At 32.2% G+C, this 23830-nt stretch overlaps 1 protein-coding gene across 4 annotated transcripts in view; it reads right to left on the reverse strand.

Moving 5' to 3' along the window:
- LOC143080691 (uncharacterized) overlaps nt 1–23830 on the reverse strand; it is an 81163-nt gene continuing 57333 nt past the window's right edge. For 3 of the 4 annotated variants that reach the window (XM_076256680.1, XM_076256679.1, XM_076256682.1), the window contains exons 3-9: nt 21104–22210; nt 17592–17888; nt 10397–10555; nt 7750–7872; nt 6969–7144; nt 5971–6061; nt 1–889 (exon numbers count right to left, since the gene is read on the reverse strand). In XM_076256680.1, the coding sequence (XP_076112795.1) occupies nt 864–889; nt 5971–6061; nt 6969–7144; nt 7750–7872; nt 10397–10555; nt 17592–17888; nt 21104–22210 (1979 nt within the window). In that variant the 3' untranslated portion in view covers nt 1–863. The remainder of the gene's footprint in view (nt 890–5970; nt 6062–6968; nt 7145–7749; nt 7873–10396; nt 10556–17591; nt 17889–21103; nt 22211–23830) is intronic. The other variant, XM_076256683.1, reaches the window with a different exon arrangement.

The following is a 23830-nucleotide window of genomic DNA, read 5'->3' on the forward strand; positions in this document are numbered from 1 at the left end:
TCAATGTGAAATGATTTAATGCAGCACTAATTGTTTATAGATTAAGTTCCTGGTATTTTACATTCAATGTAGTTTGAAAGAATTGACAATACCCTGATACCAAAAGTTAAGCAGAAAAAAATATAAAATACACGTAATAAATTCCATGCGTCAGAAACTATATCATATCTTTTGTCTTGAAACCATAACGTAATTTAACAGTTGCACAAATGCCTTTGTCATTCCAAATATAACTATCATAGCATTAATATTCTTTTGTCAATCTATTAAGAATTATTATTCCTTTGATATTCCTATGTCATTCTGATAAGAATTATAATTACAGTAATATTCTTATATAACAAAATATCCATAACATTAACATAGCTATGTCATTTTTATAAGAAAGATGAAATTTAATATTCCTACGTCATTCTTAAAAAACTTATCATTACATCAATAAATCAATGTCGTTCTGATCAGAATTATCATTACATTGATATTCATACGAAGGCAAAAGTAGTATAACAAAGTTCTGATCAGAATTATCCATTCATTAATATACCTATGTCATTTTATAAGAAAAATGAAAACATTAATATTCCTATGTCTTTCTTAAAAAATTTATCATTACATCAATATACCTATGTCATTTTTATAAGAAAGATGAAAACATCAATATTCCTATGTCTTTCTTAAAAAATTTATCATTACATCAATATACCTATGTCGTCCTGATCAGAATCATCCATTACATTAATTAGAAACAAAATATTCATTTCTAATTTAGTTTCAATAATACGGGTTAAGCTTCATTTATACATAATAAAGCTATCATCTATGTTTTCTAACTTTGATTAGGTACCATATCCCTTTCTGAAATGTTATATTCCTCCGCAAAATATTGTCCCTGAAAAAAAATTAATGTTTTATTTTGTCAAACAATCATAATATTAATATTGAGAACGATTCCAAATAAGTAAAAAATTCAAGTATTGTAAAATATTGACAACAATATATGCTACCCTTTGTGATGTTTTTGTTGTTGATACTATTGATTTGTTTGTTAGTTGAGAAAGGGGGTGGGGGTGGGGGTGGGGAGTAAAACTGATTTGTTGTTGATTCATTATATTGTCGACTCCTCACCTTAATGAAAATTGCAAAAACCAGCCCTTAGGATCTGCTCATCACCTTATTAAGTTTGGCACAGACTTTATTTCTGAATCTGTTATTTTGAAAAGTTGACCACCAAAAATGTCTTAAATGAGTGGCATCACTTTGATATAAGCAAAATGTAGAAATACACAAGAATGCACATGATGTCGACCTACGCATACACATTCTTACGTCAAACTATCAGAAAACAGGAACAGAGAGCACATCTATACATAACTAATTGGACGTTTCAGAATCTGAGGAACCATTGATAATTTCATTTTTCGTACCCCAAAATGAAAATAACGTCACGTCATTCGTTGAATTTTCATTGTTTATGACATATTAAACCAATCACGACGTTTTGGTGTACACTTTTGAAAATATTACACAGGATGCATTAGATTCTGAAACGACCAATTACTTTTTTAGTCCTATCAGAATCAGAATACAATTAATTCATACAAATATTTTGCTACCAGTTCGATATTTAAAACTTGAATATTATTATCCTTAACACTATCTCTATTTGTCAAATATATGGCATAGAAGGCCATATAAAACAGTTTTACAAAAATACTTGGTTTCATTTAACATATTGAACTATTTAAAGAAAAGTCTGCCATCAGGCAGCAATTGATTCATAGGTTTTCTGACATATCTTAAAAATGTGTAGATGTAACAAATTATCACTGTTAAACTTCTGAATGTCATTCTGTTAAAAAGTTCCAAAGACAAAGGTCCAAAGAATATCTAATTTCATAAAATCTATCAAAAAATTAAGTTACATTTACTACCAGGATGTCCGATAGATAAAAAATGTCTGCACTTGTTCCAAATGCTGCTGACCAAATGTGAGGTCACTCTGTGTTAAGTAGTTCCTATGAAAAGTTTGACGAACATATAATTGGATACAAGGAGACTGCAGTGAAGCTCCTATTATAAATTTTAACCAAAATTAATTTATATTGTTACCTTAATAAATTGTACAATATGGACAGAAAGTAAACATTATTCTTACTCACCTCCTCAAAAATTTTTTTATAGCTATTTTTTATCTGAGCGTCACATGTGAGTCTTGTGTGGACGAGGCGCGCGTATTGTGGGTTAAATTGTAGGCCTGGTACCTTTGATAACTATTGGATTTCTATGAGACTGACATGCGTATCATTATATGTTTCCATACACCAACTTTAGTTGACCTAATGCATATATAGTAATAGGGAAAAATTAAAACTCAAAAACTTAACTTTGACCACTGCACCATGAAAATAAGGTCAAGGTCAGATGACACGTGTCAGTCGGATATGTATACCTTACAAATATTCCATACACCAAATATAGTAGACCTAGTATAAGAAAAACAGAGCAAAATTCACAAAAACTAAACTTTTACCACTGAACCGTGAATATGAGGTCAACGTTAGATGACACCTGGCAGTTGGACAATACTCCTTATATTCCTTCCATACGCCAAATAAATTAGACCTATTGCTTATAGCATCCGAGATATGGACTTAAGAAAACAGACTAAAACTTAATCTTGTTAACTAATCCATGAAATGAGATCATAAAAAGCTTTTAATAAGTTATTCAATGCTACCGCCGCCGCTTCCTGATCACTATCCCTATGTCGAGCTTTCTCCGACATAAGTTGTGGGCTCAACAACATACCTTATGATGGCTTTAGAAAATGAAGTAAGTGAAATGAAGTCTGAGAAATAAAAGTGACATTTACAAATTAAAATTATTCTATGCACCAAATACAGTTAACCTATGTACTTGACCGTTAACCACCATTATGACAAATAAACTATGTTGTATAATTTCAGACATTGAGTTAGAACTTAAAATAATATGCAAAACCAAATAAAGTTAACCAAATGCATGTACTTTAAAAGAGAGGCGAAAGACACAGGAGGGACTTTTAATCTCATAATGCAAAAATAAACTGACAACTTCATGGATAAAAAAGAAGGAAAGACAAAACAAACAATGGTACACAAAAAAACCCACAGAATGCTAAAAAAATGAGGACACGAACCCAATCAATAACTTGGGGTTATCTCAGGTGATCCAGCAGATACTATTCACATGTTGCACCCGTCGTGTTTCAAATGTTTGTACAAACTCGGTAATAAGTCTAATTCGGAGGGTCATACATTGACAAATGGAAGGGGATTGTAATTACGACATGAGGAAAATATAAGATATCCAAAAACTGACTACCAACTCGTGATGACGTCCGTAAACATTACGCTGGGATGATTTCAACTTTACCACTTGGAACTTTAGACTTTAAATTTTCCTTTATCATGGAAATCATTATAGGAGATAAGGCCCTGGGAGATATATACTCGGTATGGAAGCGCTGCTGGAATGTTGCTACATAGAAATAGAACGTTCACAATTGTGAAGATGAACTCATCTTTTTTGTCGTATAATTTTGTTGTTTTAAACATAGACTCAATATCTAGTTTTATCTTATAGACCTAATCAAGACAAATAAACATTAATCAATGAGACATTTAAATACGACAACGGTATTTATAAACAATTGATTATTCATTGTTTCTATCTTCTGAAATATAAGTCGATAAGTTCCGAATTCTACAAAATGCAATGAAAAGTACTTTTTTATATAAAATATATCAATAATAGAATAAACTGTTATCACAGAAATATGTCTCGCCTTTTTGTAATTTTGATTATTACAATATTGAAATTAATATAGCGATACTTAAACATGTTACACAAGTTTAGCAAATATTCAATGTAAATGAACCGTGACTAAGGTACATGACTAAACAATCTTCAAGTAAATAAGATGTTCCAATGCCAATACAACTGCATACCAAATACCATTGACTTATTATAAGTCGTTCCCTTTAAACAAACCTAAACACAGACATTAGCGTGTTAACTATTTAAAAGATTCAAAGTCAATGAACCATTGAGAGGGTTTGGGCCTGTATAATCTCCGTGGAAAGATACTTGCAAATGCCAATAAATTTGCATATCAAAAAAATTAACTCTTAACATTAGCAGTTCATCTTAAAAGAGGGACGAAAGATACCAGAGTCAAACTCATAAATTGAAAATAAACTGACAACGCCATGGCTAAAAATGAAAAGGACAAACAGACAAACTATAGTACACATGACACTACATAGAAAACTAAAGAATAAACAACACGAACCCCACCAAAAACTAGTAGTGATCTCAGGTGCTCCGGAAGAGTAAGCATATCCTGCTCCACATGTGGCACCCGTCGTGTTGCTTTTGAGATATTAAATCCGGTAAATAGTGTAATTCGGTAGGTTACATTTATGAAAGGGAAGTAGATTGTAGTTACGACGTAAGGAACATATTTCCGATATCATTTGTGAAACTGTTATTCCATAACGGCCAACCAACTCGTAATGGCGTCCGTAAAATTTAGGAAGAGATGATTTCAACTTCACCATTTGGAACTCTTGATTTAATAGCCTCTTTGTGAGCAACAACCCTCCATCGAGAAAATCATGATAGGAAATGCAAGCACGGGAATATCGTATCAATTGGGAGATATATACACCGTATGCAGGTGCTGTTGGAATGTTGCTACTTAGAAATGGAAAATTCACAATTGGAAAGCTGAAATCATCTCTTTTGTCGTAAAGTTTTATTTTCAATCGACCCTCATTGTCAATTTCTAGATGTAACTCATGTTAAACTGATCTAATCACAAACTTATACATATAAACTAAGCAAATGTTTCTCTCAAATTCGATAGACCATGACTAACCAAATAGATATGCCAATGCCTATACAACTGCATACAAAAAATCATTGACCTCTCACTAGTGGTTTTCCATAAATTGACATAATCACAAAGCAATACATGTAAAATAGGCAAAAGTTTTAAAGTCAACAGACCATGACTGAGGGGAGAGGGCCAAGTAAATTCCATGCAAATGAGATGTGCCAATGCTCATACAACAACATACTAAATACGATTGACCTACCACTTGAGGTTCATCATAAACCATACCTAAACACAAACTATAACATTGTTGACGCCTCCGACGATGACGGAAACAACATACCTATGTCTCGCTTTTTGACTCCGTCAAGGCGAGACAAAACAAATGACATGGGGTATCGATTGATGACATAAAATCAGTACATGCAAAATGTAAAAACACACAAAAATTAAAAAAAAATAACAGTGCAGTTATTGCTGTTCTCATAGTTTAATGACGTAACCGGACTTAATACGAAAAAGAAAATAATTTAGAAATAAACAATTATTTACACTGTTGTTTACAAAAAAAAAATAATATACTAGTTTTTATATACTTCGGTTTTATCGTGTTGATTTTATTTTACACACACTCACACGTCTAGTTCGAACGTCAGAAATCTATACATTATTATACAACACATCGGCTGCAGGACTGTCTAGACCAATCTAATTAAAAACAGATTTTTTACTATGCTGCTGATTAGCTCTTCGATAATCCTTCATATTATTTATTTATTTATTTACCTTCATATAAGAATATGTTTAACTTCTGCCATTCTGTTACTTTCAGCAATACGTTACATAAAAAATGCATGTATCAAGTCGAGAATAAAGCAGTTGTTATTCATTCGTTAAGTGTGTTTGGGCTTCTGATTTTGACATTTGATTCGGGACTTTCCGTTTTGAATTTTCATCGGAGTTTAGTATATTTGTGATTTTACTTTTTACATACATGCCAGTAGTTATCAGCCTTTGCTATAATAATTTGTTTTTTTAATTTCACCAAAGTGTCTGGACATAGAGTTGTTACTCAGTTTTTCAATAGTTACCTCCCTTTCCATTGGATGCTGAAATCTGTCCTCTCATATCGCTTTGACAACTATCAATCATTTGCTTAAACTGTTGCGCCAGCTCGATCGTCTGCAAAATTATAAATTCGTGATTCCATGTGTAATGTTTAAATTTCAACTATCTGATAATATTTCAGTTTATGCATGAAAATCATATTTAAAATGAATAATCATATAAATTTGATAGGGTTACTGTTGTTATGTTACAAATACAACTTCAATGTATTATCATATTTATTAAAATATTGATTGTTGTTTAATAGCATATGACAGAACATCATCTTTATTCATTTGTTTAGTCGATCAACTGTCATAACCAAATAGGACAATTTCTCTCATATCTAAGAAATGTATATTTCTAATTGATCTGCTTATTATGATTCAAAGAAAGAACACATATATTTGATAGTAGACCTTTTCAACAATTGTATAACCCTACCGTTGGGAACGACGACGACAGGGGACATGAGGGGTCGTTTCAAAAATGAATTGAAAAGAATATTATTGATCGTATATGATTATTATGATTGTCAATGAGACATCTATCCAATATGACGAGTGTCAATGTTTCTCCAATTATTCTTATTTGTTTCAATTATGTTCTTTCGTCAAAATAGTGTAAAACGATAAATCGAAGGTTTTAACATTATACTATTCATAAATGAATTTTAATTATGAGACGACCCTTTCATTTTACCTGTAAACGGTAGTGCCATTAGTCGGTGTCGGGAGTTGTTGAAAAGGTCTATTAGCCGTGGCAAAACTGAAAACAACATGTACAAAATAATTGGAAGAAATATTATATGCACACTGTTCAATAGTTTTATCGATACACGCTGCTGCATAATTATTCTTCATACTATTTGAATTTTATCTGATTTTAAATGTCATATTTTTTCATATTTGTTATTTTCATCGATTAATTTTGTGTATCCTTTTAAACAGATTACACTTTGAAATGTTCAATAATTGCTCACCTGAAATTTAATTGCCAACAGTTCCATCACAGGTTGACTATCACTAAAATCTTGTCCAACCCAAAACCATGATGTTTCTGATGTTGGTAAAGGTTTAAATGATATCTCTGTGGTCAACCACTGGTTACATGCTAACTTTAAAACTATTTGTCTTCTTAGTATTAATCTGTATCGACCTTAAATAAAGCAATATGTTAAAAGATTTATTTTATTAATGTTTTACATCATCGTGAGACCAAACGTAAAGTTTTAACAATTGTTATGTTTTAATCCGTTATTCCTATGTTGCAGACTTCATAAAGGAATGTCTTTAAAAGAATGTAAAAGAAACTAGCATTATCGTAATTAATAATTCAAAATATGGTGTCTTTGTTGAACTACTCTATAACATCGAAATTGAAATAAAGGATACAATTAAGTCTGCATCATGTCATGAAATAAACTTAGAAATTGACTACTAGTATGCGATTTGTGGTGAACAAACATTTATGCAAAAGAAAATGTTAACTTTCCTTTTCTATTTGGAAAAATAATAATCAGCGTCTGCAAAGGAAGTGTATAACTCAAAGATAGCTCTGTATTCCAGAACATGTATATTCTGTATAAATATCAATTTTAAAAGTAGCCAACACATAATTACTTTACTTTTTACTTTTATTCAAAATGGACTGGTTTTATTACTCCAGAATTTTTCAAGTCCATTCTAGACTAATTTGAAATGGTCAGGGTTTAATTTATCCCAATACAATTCCATTTTGACTCCACAAATTAAAAAGCGTACTGTTTACGTGATGTCTCAATATTTTCATTTCGCCAAGTCCCTTTTCCTTCCACTGGTTGGTCTCTTTATGAAATCTGTACAGTTTAGCTCTTTGACAGAACATCGTTCCATAATCTTCTTCGCCTGTCGAGTACAATCAACATTAAGATGAAATAGTTACACAACTCAACATGAACCTCAATGATCAGTAACTGAGTTACTGCAGAATAACATTAACCTTAACAATATATTATAATCATTTGATATTTATGGCATAAATAACAGTAGTTCAAAAGTTATAAATCGATTAAAAGAAAACAAATCCGGGTTACAAACTAAACCCGAAGAAAACAGAACAACTATTTGAGGAAAACAGCAAAACAACAGAACACTGAAGTGCAACAAAAAAGAAAGGACAATGTAACATACATAGAAACAAAGTATTAGCTCTGCAAAATTTTGAATTTTTGAAACACTAAGGCTTTTCTTCATCAGGAATAGATTACCTTAGCTGTATTTGGCAAAACTTGTAGGAATTTTTGGTGGTCAATGCCTTTAAACTTTGTACTTTATTTTGGCCTTTTACCTTTTTTTATTCGAGTGTCACTGATGAGTCTTTTGTAGACGAAACGCGCGTCTGGCGTAAAAAATCTTAATCCTGGTATCTATGACGAGTTTAATTAGATAAAAACTACCCTATGCCTGACTTAGTACAGGACATTTTAAGAAAACAAATATGGTGGGCTGGATATGGTTTTGTTGCTAGCCAAACCTCGAACTTTATGGCAAAGTTAAATATACCACTAAAATGACAAAATTAAATGACTGGCATACAGTACAAATAAATGCAAGAACATTCAAGACAAAGAAATTCATAAATAAATGAAATAATAGTACATTTCGACATGTTAACCACCTTAGAATAAAAACGAATAACTAAACTTTATTTAGAACAGTTCACAAAAAACAGCTTAATAGAATTGCGTACTGTGTGACTGTCACACGAATGTGTCAACGTCACAAAAAGTAATTGCACAGGTTAAGGGGACTCGTGGGTACAAAAATTTCAGCAAAAAATTAAATCTTTATTTTTTCATTACAAATATTATTCATTACACCAGTAGTTATCAGTTAATGATATGGTACAAAAATCAACACAAAAAATTGATTCGGTTTGGCCCAAGATGACTTTTAAAATGTTTATATCATTGAAAAAGCTCCAAATCATCTGCCTTCGGTGCAAAAATGCCATTTTTTGGCATTAAATTTGAAATATCTTTTTTAACTCATCGGTGACCTATATTTTTTTATTATTGTTTTAAAATAAGCTGTACATAAACTAAATAATTGTAAAATTTATGCGATTTCTGTAATTAGGTATTTTTTTTATTTCGATAATACCTCTATTTCTCCTATTAGTTAAACAGAAAAAAAGGACATTAACAAAAATGTATGCTTCTTCCAGAGGCAGATTGTGAGCTTAAATGAACGGTGACCCCATTTTTTTATTTCATTTTTCTTTTAAGTATATGATAAAGTTCATTTATAGAAAAATATAGAGAAATCCTAAATTAAAAAAAAAAGAAGATTTATACTCAGGAGCCCCCTTAAATTAAAAAAAAATACATATCAATCAAAATTAGGTTTCTAATTATGTTATTTGTAATCATAAGAATATTAATATATATTCGTGTTAGTTACAATTATCAAAAGTGGTTCCTTTCAAACTAACAAAAACAAAAATATCGAGATTGTAATATATGTAAAGTTTTAAAGTTAATAAACAATGATTAGAGACGGGCCGTATAAACTATATAGAAATGACACTTAAAATGCTCATACAACTGCTTACCAAATTTCATTGAATTAGTGGTTGCTCTTTAACTGACCTTTACATGTAAATTATGCAAAACATTCAAAGATGATAAACCATGACTGATGGAACAAAAACCAAATAATATTCATGGAAATGAGATGTGCCGATGCTAATACATCTGCATACGAAATATCTTTGCCCTACCACTTGTGATTCTCCTTAATGACTAAACACAAACTTATGTATGCAAAATAAGCAAAAGTCTCAAAGTCAATAGACCATGACTGAGGGGCGGGGTCAAATAATCTCAAAGTAATGAGATGTGCCGATGCTAATACATTTGCATATTCAAAATTTTAAACATGTTCAAAATTTCATCAAAAGATCAAACAGATTTCTTATGCCTTGATAGAGCGTTATTGTTACTGGCACGGAACATCATCGTCATCTTCAATACACACGTCATCGTCACATAATGAAATGATATTTCAAACTTTCTTTTTCTCTCTCTCTCCTCTTTTAACCTATAAAAGCTAGTATTATATTCTATAAACTGTTTGCTTTATATGCATGTCCATTATATAATACTATTATTGTAATTTTATATTGTATTATGGAGAAGACTTCATAAGTATGATTTACTTGCGTCTAATCCAATTTGCTTTAATTCAGCAAATAAAATATGTTTAAACTAAACTTTAAACTGATATAATCATAAACTTTAACATATTGTTGATGCCGCCACTTCTGCCGAAGAGACATAATACCTAGCGTTTTGACTCCATCAAGGCGAGACAATATAAAAACACAAAACAGTTCGTTTGTACCTACGATTGAAATTGAAAAAGGTACCTGTTTTTACATCAACAAGGTCAGGAAGTGCTATAATTGGTTTATAATTATAATTATAGCTTGCACCACTCTCATCTGCATCTTCGTCATAACCATCACCTGGATCAGTAGAAAATAATATCTGTCCTGTTCCTTTCCATCTAAATTGTTCATTGTGATCTAAGAAAAAAAATTAACAATATGGAAATAGAATGTGTCTTCAAAACTGTCATTTTGTCAAAATTTGGCAACTGCTTGCAATGTGTCTTTTGGAATTTTGGATCCTCAATGCTCTTCAACTTTGTATTTGTTTGGTTTATAACTATGTTGATATGAGCGTCACTGATGAGTCTTATGTAGACAAAACGCGCGTCTGGCGTACTAAATTGTAATCCTGGTACCTTTGAAAACTATTTATACCACTGGGTCGATGCCTCTGCTGGTGGACGTTTCGTCCCCGAGGGTAACACCAGCCCAGTAGTCAGCACTTCGGTGTTGACATGAATATCAATTATGTGGTCATTTTTATAAATTTCCTGTTTACAAAACTTTACATTTTTCCAAAAACTAAGGATTTTCTTATCCCAGGCATAGATTACCTTACCCGTATTTGGCACAACTTTTTGGAATTTTGGATCCTCAATGCTCTTTAACTTTGTATTTGTTTGGTTTATAACTATTTGATATGAGCGTCACTGATTAGTCTAATGTAGACGAAACGCGCGTCTGGCGTACTAAATTATAATCCTGGTACCTTTGATAACTATTTTCATGTACATACCAAAAAAGAATGTAAAAGCTGTCGTGATTTTTTTGTTCTTAATACAATACAGATTAAGTATCAATATTTAATGTTAAATTTTACTAAATTTCACAGTAAATTGTCAATTTTGTTATGATATTATGGTTAGTTGCATACGTATAATAATTACAATGTTGGTAATATTTTCAAATTAGTAGTCGCAAAGGAAAATTACGTTCTGCATACAGATTTATCTAAGTGTTCACATTGACGCTATTATTTGCATCTGACATGAAGGATGAACTCCTTTCGTTTTTAGGCAGTTAAGCTGCCTTATGCGAGCACCCTGGATTTTGGTTCCCCCCTGGGAATTTTTGAAAAAGTGCCATTTCTCTGATCTGGCAGGTCTGGTAGATTCTTTATAACTAATTAGACATTTTTTTCACACTTTTTGTTATGAAAAACAATAAATATAAGGAAAATTACATTAAATGATCGTCGATTTTCCCAAAACAATTGATGTTCCCCATTTGAAAAAGTGCTAATTAAAAAGTTAAGCATAGCTTTTTATCGTCTGTGCTTTTGATGAAGATGTAAGTGAGCTATTGTAAGAATAATTTCATTGCCGAAAATGTTTGTAATGAAGGCATTAAAATTTGCCAAATGGCGCATGGATATAATTTTGCGGCTATTTTTAATCAGTGACGCCGTTGAATTTGGTGGATTCCATCCCAATAAAGGTAAATATTTAAAAGCATTGTCTTACTTCCTCTCTGTATAAGTCTTGAATTTATAAGAATACTTGATTATTTTATTTCTACATTGTTTGAAGATATGTATTTTATTTAATTATTTAATGCAAACTGATGTTATTATTATTTGTCATCGTGTCTCTCCGTACTTGATATGTATCGTGGAAACCCCCAAACATTATACTTGATCAGGGCCTTTGCAATTTTAATCGGGACCTCATTTGAATACGTATTTTTAGATTTTGTCGATGTCAAGGTCATTTCAAGATGGTTTCCTTCATCGTGTTTTAGTTAAGGCTTTGGTGTTACATACTGCTACATGTGCTTTGATATAGCCAAAGGCGCTTAAAAAATATTAAGATTACTACTTTATCAATAATTTACTAATGGACAGCATTATTTCACTTCAAAAGTATATAATTGTAAAATATTAAGTACGAAATTTGTGACGCTTCCCAAGCCATAATTGATTTGGATTTACAAGCACTTTTCATTTTCCGGATATTTAGCATTCGTGAAATTTTCAAGAATCATAACTTTTCGTTTCCTTCAGCAACTTGATACTGGTAAACCACTTTTCTATGAAATTACTGTGAAATAAAACTCGCATGGTACGAAAAGAAGCCTGTAGAAGGTAACGTTGTGCGTTACGAAGTTACGTTTTTAACAAGTTACAAACAGTATTTTTCTTAATTCCTACATCAATTATTTATAGAACAGATATATTATTTTATTATAACATTGGCAATGGATGACAGCGAATCCGTGATCAAGATATTTCACTAACAATTTCAAATAAAATTGGAATGAAAATGGGGAATGTGCTAAAAAGACAACAACACGTCCAAAGAGTAGTCCAAATAATTATGACGTCTTGAAAGGCTATTATAATTTTTTTCTTTGACGCCTTACGTCGAAGTAAGGCGTCAAAGAAAAAATTATAATAGCCTTTCAAGACGTCATAATTATTTGGACTAGACCAAAGAGCTGAGAACAGCCGAAGGCCACCAAATGGTCTTCAATGCAGCGAGAAACTCTCAAACATGAAGGCTTGCTTCAATTGACCCTAAACAAAAGTTACTAGTTCAATGATTATGGAGTTCATGTCATACTAAACTTAAGTTAGAATTATACACAAGAATCTATAATTGAAAATCACACAAGCCGACTAACAAAGGCCAGACGATCCTGACTTGGGACCCTAGAGAATTTAAGCATAACAAATGTAATTATAAGGGCCTCAATGAACATGAACATGGACAAAACTAATACATAAAGATTTTAGACGTGAATATATAATAAAGAAGATGTGGTATGATTGCCAATGAGACAACTGTCCACAAGAGACCAAAATGACACAGACATTATCAACTATAGGTCACCGTGCAGCCTTCGACAATGAGCAAAGCCCATACCCCATATAAAAGGCCCCAATAAGACAATGTAAAACAAGAAAACAAGAAAACTAACGGCCTTATTTATATAAAAAAAATGAACGAAAAACAAATATGTAACACATAAACAAACGATTACCACTGAATTACAGGCTCCTGACTTGGGACAGGCACAAACGTAAATAATGTGGCGGGGTTGAACATGTTAGCGGGATCCCAACCCTCCCCTAACCTGGGACAGTGGTATAACAGTACAACATGAGAACGAACTATAAAAATCAGTTGAAAAAGGTTAACTCATTAGATGAACAAAAATGACATGAAGCCTTTATGCCACATTGTATATGAAAAAATTTTAAAGCAATAATGAATATTATACCTATTTGTATTTGTTTTTATTTCAGCTTGATTCCAATCTTTTGCAATGGCTAATACAAGAAGAGACAAGGCATACATGTACATGTATATGTACAATACATGATTCTCTGTAGCAACTGGATTGTCTATTCACCCCTATAGTTCCACAACAACAATGAAACTCTAGACTACTACATGTACGATGTTATGAAAATATTTACATATACCTACATGTACATCTACATATATGATCAATTTTGAAGATTGTTTTTGCCAGGTGTAATCATGTCAACTAATACAACAAGTTTTGATTCAGCTTTCTGACAGGAATTATTTATAAACTTGCAAGCAGTTACAACAAATGAATATTATTAATTGAGTTAAAAATTAAGCTCATTTGGACAGTGAAGTGATTTTGACGCGTATTGAAGTAGACATTAAACATGTTAAACGTTTCAAATTGATATCAAATTATGTGTAAATGCAGCATTGATTTATTTAAGAAATCAAGAATAAAGAAATATTAAAAAAAGATGGACAAAATATTTGTATTAAATTTGTTGGAATTTTTGTCTTGCCAAAGATGACAGAGTCAAAAAGAGAGGCATACATGTATATATAGTTGTGTTGTTTTGTCAGAATGGTCAGCATCAACAATGTATTACAAAAATGTAGTTTGTGATTGTTTGATTAGGTCTAGTTTATGGGAGGTCAATGATATTTGGTACGCAGTTGTGTTAGCATAGGTATATCTCATTACCTGATTTCCAGAATATTTAGCCCCACCCCCTTTGTCATAGTCAATTGACTCTGAAACTTAGTTTACATGTATTAGTTTTTGATTAGGTCAGTTATTGAGGAACCACTAGTGAATGGTCAATGATATTTGGTGTGCAGTTGTATAAACTTTGTCACTTTCAATTTCTATTGAGGATATTTGACCCTGCCCCCTAAATTATTCTCTTTTTACTTGGAAACTTACGTTACTTTGAAAATTCATAAAGCTTTTGATTATTTTACTATGAAGGAAACCAATCGTCGTAAGTCAATGATGATTGCCATGTAGGTGAAGAAGCATTAGTACATTTCAGTTCCATAGAGGATATTTGGTCCTTACCCCTCGGTCATATGCATGATCTATTGACTTTGACTATAATTATGTTAGTTTAAGATACCAGTAATCTATGTGTTAGAGTTTGTTTAAAGGGGAAAACTTATGAAAAGTCAATGTTATTTGGTAAGCAGTTGTATAAGTGTTGGCACATCTTATTTCCATAGGGATTGTTCAGTCATGGATCATTGTCTTTGAATATATTTTACATGTTAATGCATTTCTATTTTAATTGTATTATTTGTATTATCAAAATAACAAATAGGCAAAACATGTCTCTGTATTAAAAGCTGATTATAGATAAGACATGTACAATTATTATAAAGATAAGAATATATGGAATGATAGCCAATGCATCATAATGAGACAACTATATATATATCCACCAAAATAAATGAAGAAAGTAAGCAATTATAGTTAGGCAACCATACAGGCTTCAAAAAGTGTTGTATCATTGCTAGGCCATTAAAACAACATAGCATTTATTGTAATATAACTTACAAGAAAATTACACCACTTAAGATAGTTTCAGCTATGATTTGATGATTGTGCATACAATGTAGGCGCACCAACTGATGCAACTAAAACTGCTAATATGGCATATTCATACTATAGAATATAGTTGAATTAAACCATACACCACTGCTGGACCCCATTATTGAAATTATTAATCTGATAAGAATAATCCTTCATGCAGCTTGTAACTTTTAGCAAAACCTACATGTATACTGCATAGTAAGCTTTAAAAGACCAGGAAAATACAAATGTAAAACAATAAAACTACAGCAGCCTGATTTATGTACAAAACAATTATGAAAAATGGATATGATATACAGCAACAATTACAAAATTACTCCATAGGGGGTCCTCAATATGGACAGGCACAATTTTAAGTCTTCCCTTACATGTGACAATGTACAGTATGTGCATAATCGCAGATATTAGATATTAAAAGAAATAATTGGACATAACTTTTAAAAGTGGCAGGATTGGATAGTGAAAAATTTAGGGTACAAACATTATTCAATACTTGAGAAATAGCCAAGATAATATTTTCACCAATTTTTCAACAATATTTGTCTTAACTTCTGCCAAGTTTGCCTCTCCTTTTTTTTTTAACTTAACTGCCTACAGCGCCTTTGGTGCTTTGATTCTTGTAAGTATTGGGTCAGCAAGAAAACCGGACTGTGCGGACATGCACGAGTAGTGTATCAATTTACTCAAGATATGTTAATGTTATGACATTTATGCTTATTTCATATTTGGATCTTTCTCATACAAATACATGATAAAAGGGAGATCACAAAAAGTATATAGAAAGGAGTTAATGAGAGAAGGTAAATGCGAGGGATCCTTGAAATTATTGATCTTTAACTTTTTAGCTGTTTGTCTAAGATAACTTTTATAAGGCTTGGTGTGGAATACCAATTTCTCTGCATAAGAATCGTAGTTCAACAACTAATCTCTACATTTGTTATTAATTTAAGTGAAAACCTTCCCCAATCTAGGATACCTTCATCATGGTGTAAAGAAAATTTAACAATCAAGTTTGAGAAATTCTCATTGATAGAGAACATAATTATCCGGGCTATTATCATTATATACGGATCTGGATAATTATCTGATACAGATACTTATATTACTTATAACTTTAAAAGATAGTGAGGTATAACTATCAGCTTGTTTGACCAGGTCGGAAATAGTGAAAGCAGTTCCTCCAATAAATATCCTCCGAAAGTTGTACAAGAGCTGATATAGAAATCTTACCTTGACCTTTAAAACCTAGTGAGGTAGAACTATCTGCTTGTTTGGCATGGTCAGAAAAAAAGAAAGCTCATCTTCCTAAGAACGTATGATTCTGATATATAAAAAAAACCTACCTTGAGCTTTACAGCTCTTCAACGGTTTCGGTACTTATGCATCTTCGGATTTCAAATGTTTGGCTTTGAGCGTTCCTGATGAAGGTAAATCCAGAAAAGCGCTTCGGACGCAAGAAATTAATAACGTGTTGTTTTCAATATTTTACATCACTGGGTCGATACCTCTGCTGGTGGACTATCAGTCCCCGAGGGTATCATCAGCTCGGTAGTCAGTATTTCGGTACTGACATGATTTAACAAACTCTACTAAAATTGTCCGTTTATAAATTTATAAATTATTAAGAAACTAAGGTTTCAACTCCCTCAGGCAAAGTTGGCTTTAGATGAATTTGGCTATTATTTTAGGTATTTTTTGACATACAGCTCTTCAACGGTTTCGGTACTTATACATCTTCGGATTTCAAATGTTTGGCTTTGAGCGTTCCTGATGAAGGTAAATCCAGAAAAGCGCTTCGGACGCAAGAAATTAATAACGTGTTGTTTTCAATATTTTAAAACCTAGTTGCGTAGTATTATAGGCTTGCTTGACCAGATCAAAAAAAGAAAAGCACCCACCTTCACCAAATATCTTCCCGAGGTTGTCTTATCTGATATAGAAATCTTACCTTGGAATTTAAATCCTGGTGAGGTAGAAATATCATCTGGCTTTGTCAGGTCAGAATAAGAGAAAGCCCACCCTCCACCAAATACCTTCTTGAGGTTGTCTGAAATCTGATATAGACATTTTACCGTGAACTTAAAATCTTGGTGAGGTAGAACTATCAGCTTGCTTGGTCAGGTCAGAAAAAAGGAGAAAATCTGTCCTTCACTAAATATCCCTCCTAAGGTTGTTTGAGGTTTGATATAGAAAACTAAACTTGAACTTTAAACACTGATGAGAAATAACTATCAGCATGCTTGGCTATGTCAGAAAAAGAGAAAGTTCATGCTACAACAAATACCATTGGATAGTTTTCCGAGATCTGATATAGAAATATTACCTTCAACTTTAAAACCTGTCGAGGTAGAACTATTAGCTTCCTTGGCCAGGTCAGAAAAAGAGAAAATGCGTCCGTCACCAAATAACCCTCCTAAGGTTTCCAAAAATTTATTGGCTATTGACGAGAAAGAGAATCCTGTAGCCACTAAATTAAACACTTCTTCCTTCATTTCTGATGAACTATTGCCTGTTGTTGGTCCAAGTTTGCTAAAATTATATTCAAGTTTGGGTAAATCTGAAGATCGGCTCTGTCCAAATGCACATGTTTTGAAATTCGATGTCTTTGTATCTTCGCCAACTGAAATAATAAAGTATATTCATCAACATATCTTTTACTAACAAGAATTAATATAGGATTAAACACATTTATATTTGGTGATTCTGCATTTGCTCATAAATTTGTTATTGTTTTCATAGTTTGGATTTTATTATGCATTTCTTTCTCATTACTCATTTCAGTTATCTTTTCTAACTTTGCAAGCAGTAAATGACAGTCTACTATAAACTTGGTTAAATAGTTCCTCAAGATTGTCCACAAATTTGTCAATTTAACGAAATTCCGCTACCCTAAACATGCCCAAGTTTTATATTTGGAATTGAAGAACACTCATTTAAAGGAAGTTTAAAAGGCAAAAATTTAACCTTGTTAATTTTAAAGACCAAATTAATTTCCAACAATCAAATCACATTTAAAAGAGACTTTCATTTAAAAATTTCAAATCTAAAAAATCTATTAACAAAATACAAATCATGGTTACACAAGAAATATAAACTCAAAAGCAACGATACCGAGTGTGTTGATAGAATCAGTGTTTACTTCAATTAAATGTTGTGCGAATCCGCGCTTAGTCAAAATGTATAACTCGGTAAATATTCAGACTTGAAGACTATAGTGGTATATTAATGTCTAAGGCAACGAACACATGACCCTAGTGATTTCATTTCAGTATATCTACAAACAATACACAAGATGTGCAGTCACTGCAAAAGCCAAATGAATAAAGTGAGATATTTGATCAGAACCTACCTATTCAATAATAAAAACAGAAGGTATTTAATACTTTTGAATAGTATGGTAGTCATGTCGATTCATCGTGAAACTGATCGTAATTGATTATAACCGTTAACTTTCAAAGTGCATTTCGTGAAAATCTTGCAGTCTTTGTAATAATTAAAGAGCCTCCAATGAATTTGCATCATTTATTGTTTCAGAATTGAGTGTAGTTAGTGGGACGTAATTTTGTTCTTTTGAAGAAAAAAACCCACATGAATGGCACTTGAATTAAAAACATAAAAAAGGCATAAAAAAAACCCCAAAAAACCTTATGAAATTGAATAGCAATGGGAATCTAAACTTACGAAAGGTTTTACATTACACAACTTATGTAATCTATCCCGTTGTCAGAAAATCATTAGAATGTCAAAGGTCATAGTTTTGTTATGACAAGATTTCACACCTTGAAATATCTCGCTTTCGTTGCTAATCATTAGGTCTTTCCACTTTTCATGGAAAGACCTGTTGTTTTCCTTGTGATATTTTTTTTTTAGGTCTTTCGACTTTTCGTGGAAAGACCTTTTGTTTTTCTTATGTTATTTTTTTTCTTCTTCTGCCGTCTGAGATGCTTTTTTGTCTTACAACATATCGAATGGATTTTTGGCCAATGATGTTGTACAGTAATGGGGGTTTCAAAACTCACCCTGTGTGACACTTATATTTATAGGAGTTATCTCCCCACGTCCCCTTTTTCTTGTTATCGCTATATCTCTAAAATCGTAAAATATTTTAACAAACTGTTTTCACCAAATTGTTCGTCTACTCTAAAGAATGATTTGGTTTATTTTGACTGGAGTGATCGGAAGACATCTTATGGGAATTATTTCCCTTTGAAAATTTAAGATAGGCGATATGTTGGATACATTCATACGTCATAAGTCGTAGAGGCCTACAGTCTTTTGATATGAAGTCCTTGGTCCATTTGAAGGAAATTGAGGTCAAGGTAAAAGGTCAAGGTCATGTTACAAATTTTGAATTTTGCTTGTTATCGTTATTCAAAAGAAACTGTTACAGTAAATGATATGATGTGTTTGACAAATAACTGTTTACAATAAGGCGCAACTTCAACCTATTTAAGTCGAAGAGTTTTGGTTAACCCTTATAGGAGTTTTCTCCCCTAATGTATTTGAAATCAGTATTTCTCCACAACCATACAAGTGATTGACCTGGGGTCTTTTGATTTGAGATCACTGACCTTTGACTTCAAAATTGAGGTCAAGGTCAAATGTCAATTTGACGTTCTAGATTTTGACCTTTGCTAAAAATTCTTTCTGGTTCATTATAAAACAATTAAGTCTTCTGCATAAACCTATTAATCTTATTTTTTTCATATCAGTTTGATTAACCAAATACATCAACATGGAGTGACATGTTCTTACATCATTTTTTTAATTTCTTTCTTATCATCGAGGTGGAGAGACCTTCAATTGTTCTCTGAAGAATTGGTTTTTAATTGATTTTTGTGTTGATAGTCCGATCATAGAAGTAGTATATTGACATTTACTTTCATGGTCCAAAATATAAAGCTTTACTACCAGTATTACATAAACTTAACATGATCCAAGAAAATGAGTTCAAGGTCAGATAAACAAAACGAGGAATACATACCTTAGAATAATTCAACTCAACAAATAAAGTTGACTATATTTGCTTATAGCTTAAGAAAATAGACCAAAACATAAAAACTTAACACTGAGCAATGAACTGTGAAAATTAGGTCAAGGTCGAATAAAACTTGCGAGACTGACATGTTCATCATAAAATATTCCTATACACCAAATATAGTTGACCTTTTGCATATAGTGTTGAAAAAAAAATACAACAAACTTAACTTTGACCACTGAACCATGAAAATGAGGTCAAGGTCAGATGACACACTCCAATGGACATGTTCACCTTACAATTATCCCATACACCAAATATAGTAGACCTATTGCTTAAAGTATCTGAAATATGGTCTTGACCACGAAAACTAAAAATTGTTCACTGATCCATGAAATGAGGTCGAGGTCATATGAAAACCATCTGACGATGATTTAAAGCTATTTTTTTTTAACACTAACAAGTGTTCACCTGTTATGAGCTTATATCTTTATCAGTTGATCAGTTTGAAGCAATATTTTCAAAATGCCACTTTTAAAAGCATTATGTCAACTGATACTGTACATTGACCACGTCTTTCGAAAATCCACAAGAAATTGAACAGCTGTTAAAAGCAATCTGTATTTCATGGCTTACCGAATGCTACCATGTTTATAATTCTATAAATAGTTTTAACTAGGATTGATTTGGTCACATCTTTTTTTAATACAGATTTTCACAACTTAAGAACTCAGATAACTTACTCAGTATTTGTTTTGAAAATGTCTTCTCCAGTTATGGCTTCATCAACATTTGGCAGTTGAACAATAAAAGCTGAAAATAAATGTCATTATCCTCTCTCCTATTTATATACTCACCACCAGGCTCTGTTGATAGATATTTTGGACCTGTGCTGTCATCTTCAGATGACGATAATGTGAAGTTTAGTCCCCTCCTGTTGTTCTCTGGTAGAGTGGGTGGTTTTAATATTAAGTTGAAACCTTTTGCCCTCCTAGCATCTCGTTTATTTTTCTCAACATCTGGTGTAGAAGTTTGACCACATAAAGATGGTTTTAATTTCGGATTGTTCATGATGGAAGCTGGTGTGGAAAATCTGAATCCAGAGGCTGTTTCATAAAAAGATTTGTCTTTTGTAGAATCCAGTGTGGGAAATGTGCATCCAGAGTCTGCTTTGGAATCAGATTTGTTCTTTGTAGAATATGGTGTGGGAAATGTGAATCCAGAGTCTGCTTTGGAATCAGATGTGTTCTTTGTAGAATCTGGTGTGGGAAATGTGAATCCAGAGTCTGCTTTGGAATCAGATGTGTTCTTTGTAGAATCTGGTGTGGGAAATGTGAATCCAGAGTCTGCTTTGGAATCAGATGTGTTCTTTGTAGAATCTGGTGTGGGAAATGTGAATCTAGAGTTTGCTTCAGAATCAGATTTTTTCTTTGTATACTCTGATGTGTAAAATTTGAATCGAGAATCTGCTTCAGAATCAGATTTGTACTTTATACAATCTAGTGGGAGAAAATTTAATCCAGAGTCTGCATCAGAATCAGATTTGAACCTTGCAGAATCTGGTGTGCAAAATTTGAATCCAGAGTTTGCTTCAGAACTAGATATTTTCTTTATATACTCTGGTGTTTCAATTTTCATGTCAGAAATGGGAGAAACAGTCTGTTCAAAACTTACTGCTCCTGGTGTTGGTTCATTTTTTGCAACCTCTGGCAATTTTCCAAATCTAAATCCTCCACTGAAAGGAGGTTTTGTTGCAGCTGTTCCATCTGAGGTTATTTTCATTGCAGAAGTTGAGGTTTGTCCACCAATCGTGAATCTTCTTCCTGAGTCAAGAGTTCTTTTATCAGGTGTTGTTGGTGTCTGACCAAATTGTACATCTGTAGCTGATAATAGTGTTTCTCCATATTGTGAGGAAAAGCCAGAAGATTTTTTATCTGTAGTAGGTAATACAAAATTGAAACCACCTGGGGAAAAAAAAGAAAATCTCAAAAGGGCACAAGACGTTGGTTTTCCCGTTTGAATGGTTTTACACTAGTAATTTTGGGGTCATTTATAGCTTGTTGTTCGGTGTGAGCCAAGGCTCCGTGTTGAAGGCCGTACATTGACCTATAATGGTTTAATTTTTTAAATTTTTATTTGGATGGAGAGTTGTCTCATTGGCACTCACACCACATCTTCCTATACCTATTAGCTTCGAGATATGAAAAAAGAATTTAATTTATTTTGGTTCAAACATTAATAAAAGTGAATAATGAAATAAAATTCGCTTTAGTATCCAATTCTGTCAAAATAAGCAAAGAAACATTGCTGATGAATTATTCACTTGCAAGTGAAAATTTCTACCCCACTGAATCTGTATTCATGTGACCTTTAATTTGACCACTTAGCTAAAGATTGCTTACGCATATTTTAGTCGTGTTCAGCAATTCAAAGTGAAAGAATGTCAACATTGAAAATGAAACAATTTGAGTTGAACGCTTTCGTCGACTGATTCGATTCAAAAAAAAAAAATCATTCTTATGAAGTTGAAAACGGTAATCAACCTATAACATGAAATCAAACAAACATAAAAAGTCTAATTTATGATGTCGCTATCTACATGTATTTCTATTTATTTTTATGTTCATATCTTGATAGAATTACATTGCAGAAAAACTACATACACATAACATTCTGATAAATATTATCGAGTACATTCGTTTTCTACTGTTTGTTTCAGACTAATAGTAATTTGGATAAACGTGTTAGTATGTTATGAATCAAATGTGAGAATTTCAGTCAAATCGGTGAACAGCCAACCATGAAAATAAGGTCATGGCCAAATAGAACATGCCAGACGGTCATGTACTCATCACAACTTTTCTATATACCAATTATATGTTTTTCCATTGATAATTGTTTCGGAGATACCGACTTGACAATGAAAAAAAACCTGAGCAATGAACTGAGGTCAAGGTCAGATAAACCCTGGTGTAAGGATCTAATATATATACCAAATATTGTACGTAAAAATATAGTTTTTTAATGCAACCGCCGGAAAATGGTAATCTAGTTAAGGACATTCTAAACATTTCACATCTCTTAGTTTGTAATATGAAAGTTTAACTACGGGTATCAAACAAACTATCAATTATCTGTGAAAAAAAGTAAAAGGTAGTATAAATATTACAAGACGGACATGCACGCCATGCAGTCATTCAATTAATAAAAAGAAGTTGAATTATTGATAACATCTGAGAAATGGACACTCGTGTTAAACTAATCCCAACATGGCGGAACCAAAAACAGGTAAAATCGTCTTCTTATAATTTCTCCGTGTACACACGCGTTGTTTTCAATAATAGCGCAGCAGGTAGATTGATATTAATGGTATTGTTGTGTGTGTGTGTTCTTAGTATCATATGTGGCCTTGTTACTGAAATAATAGCCATTAAAAAAATTACAGAAGATAATCGTAACATGTAGACAAATAGCTTGAAAAATAATCGTAACTGTATAAAATATGTCTATGATCATAGTAACTGTGTTTATTCTGCAATTAGTCATCTATTGTACAAATAACGGTAGGCACTTAAAGTTAACCA

The sequence above is a fragment of the Mytilus galloprovincialis genome, chromosome 6 (assembly GCF_965363235.1).
Source record: "Mytilus galloprovincialis chromosome 6, xbMytGall1.hap1.1, whole genome shotgun sequence".
Classification (NCBI taxonomy): Eukaryota; Metazoa; Mollusca; class Bivalvia; order Mytilida; family Mytilidae; genus Mytilus; species Mytilus galloprovincialis.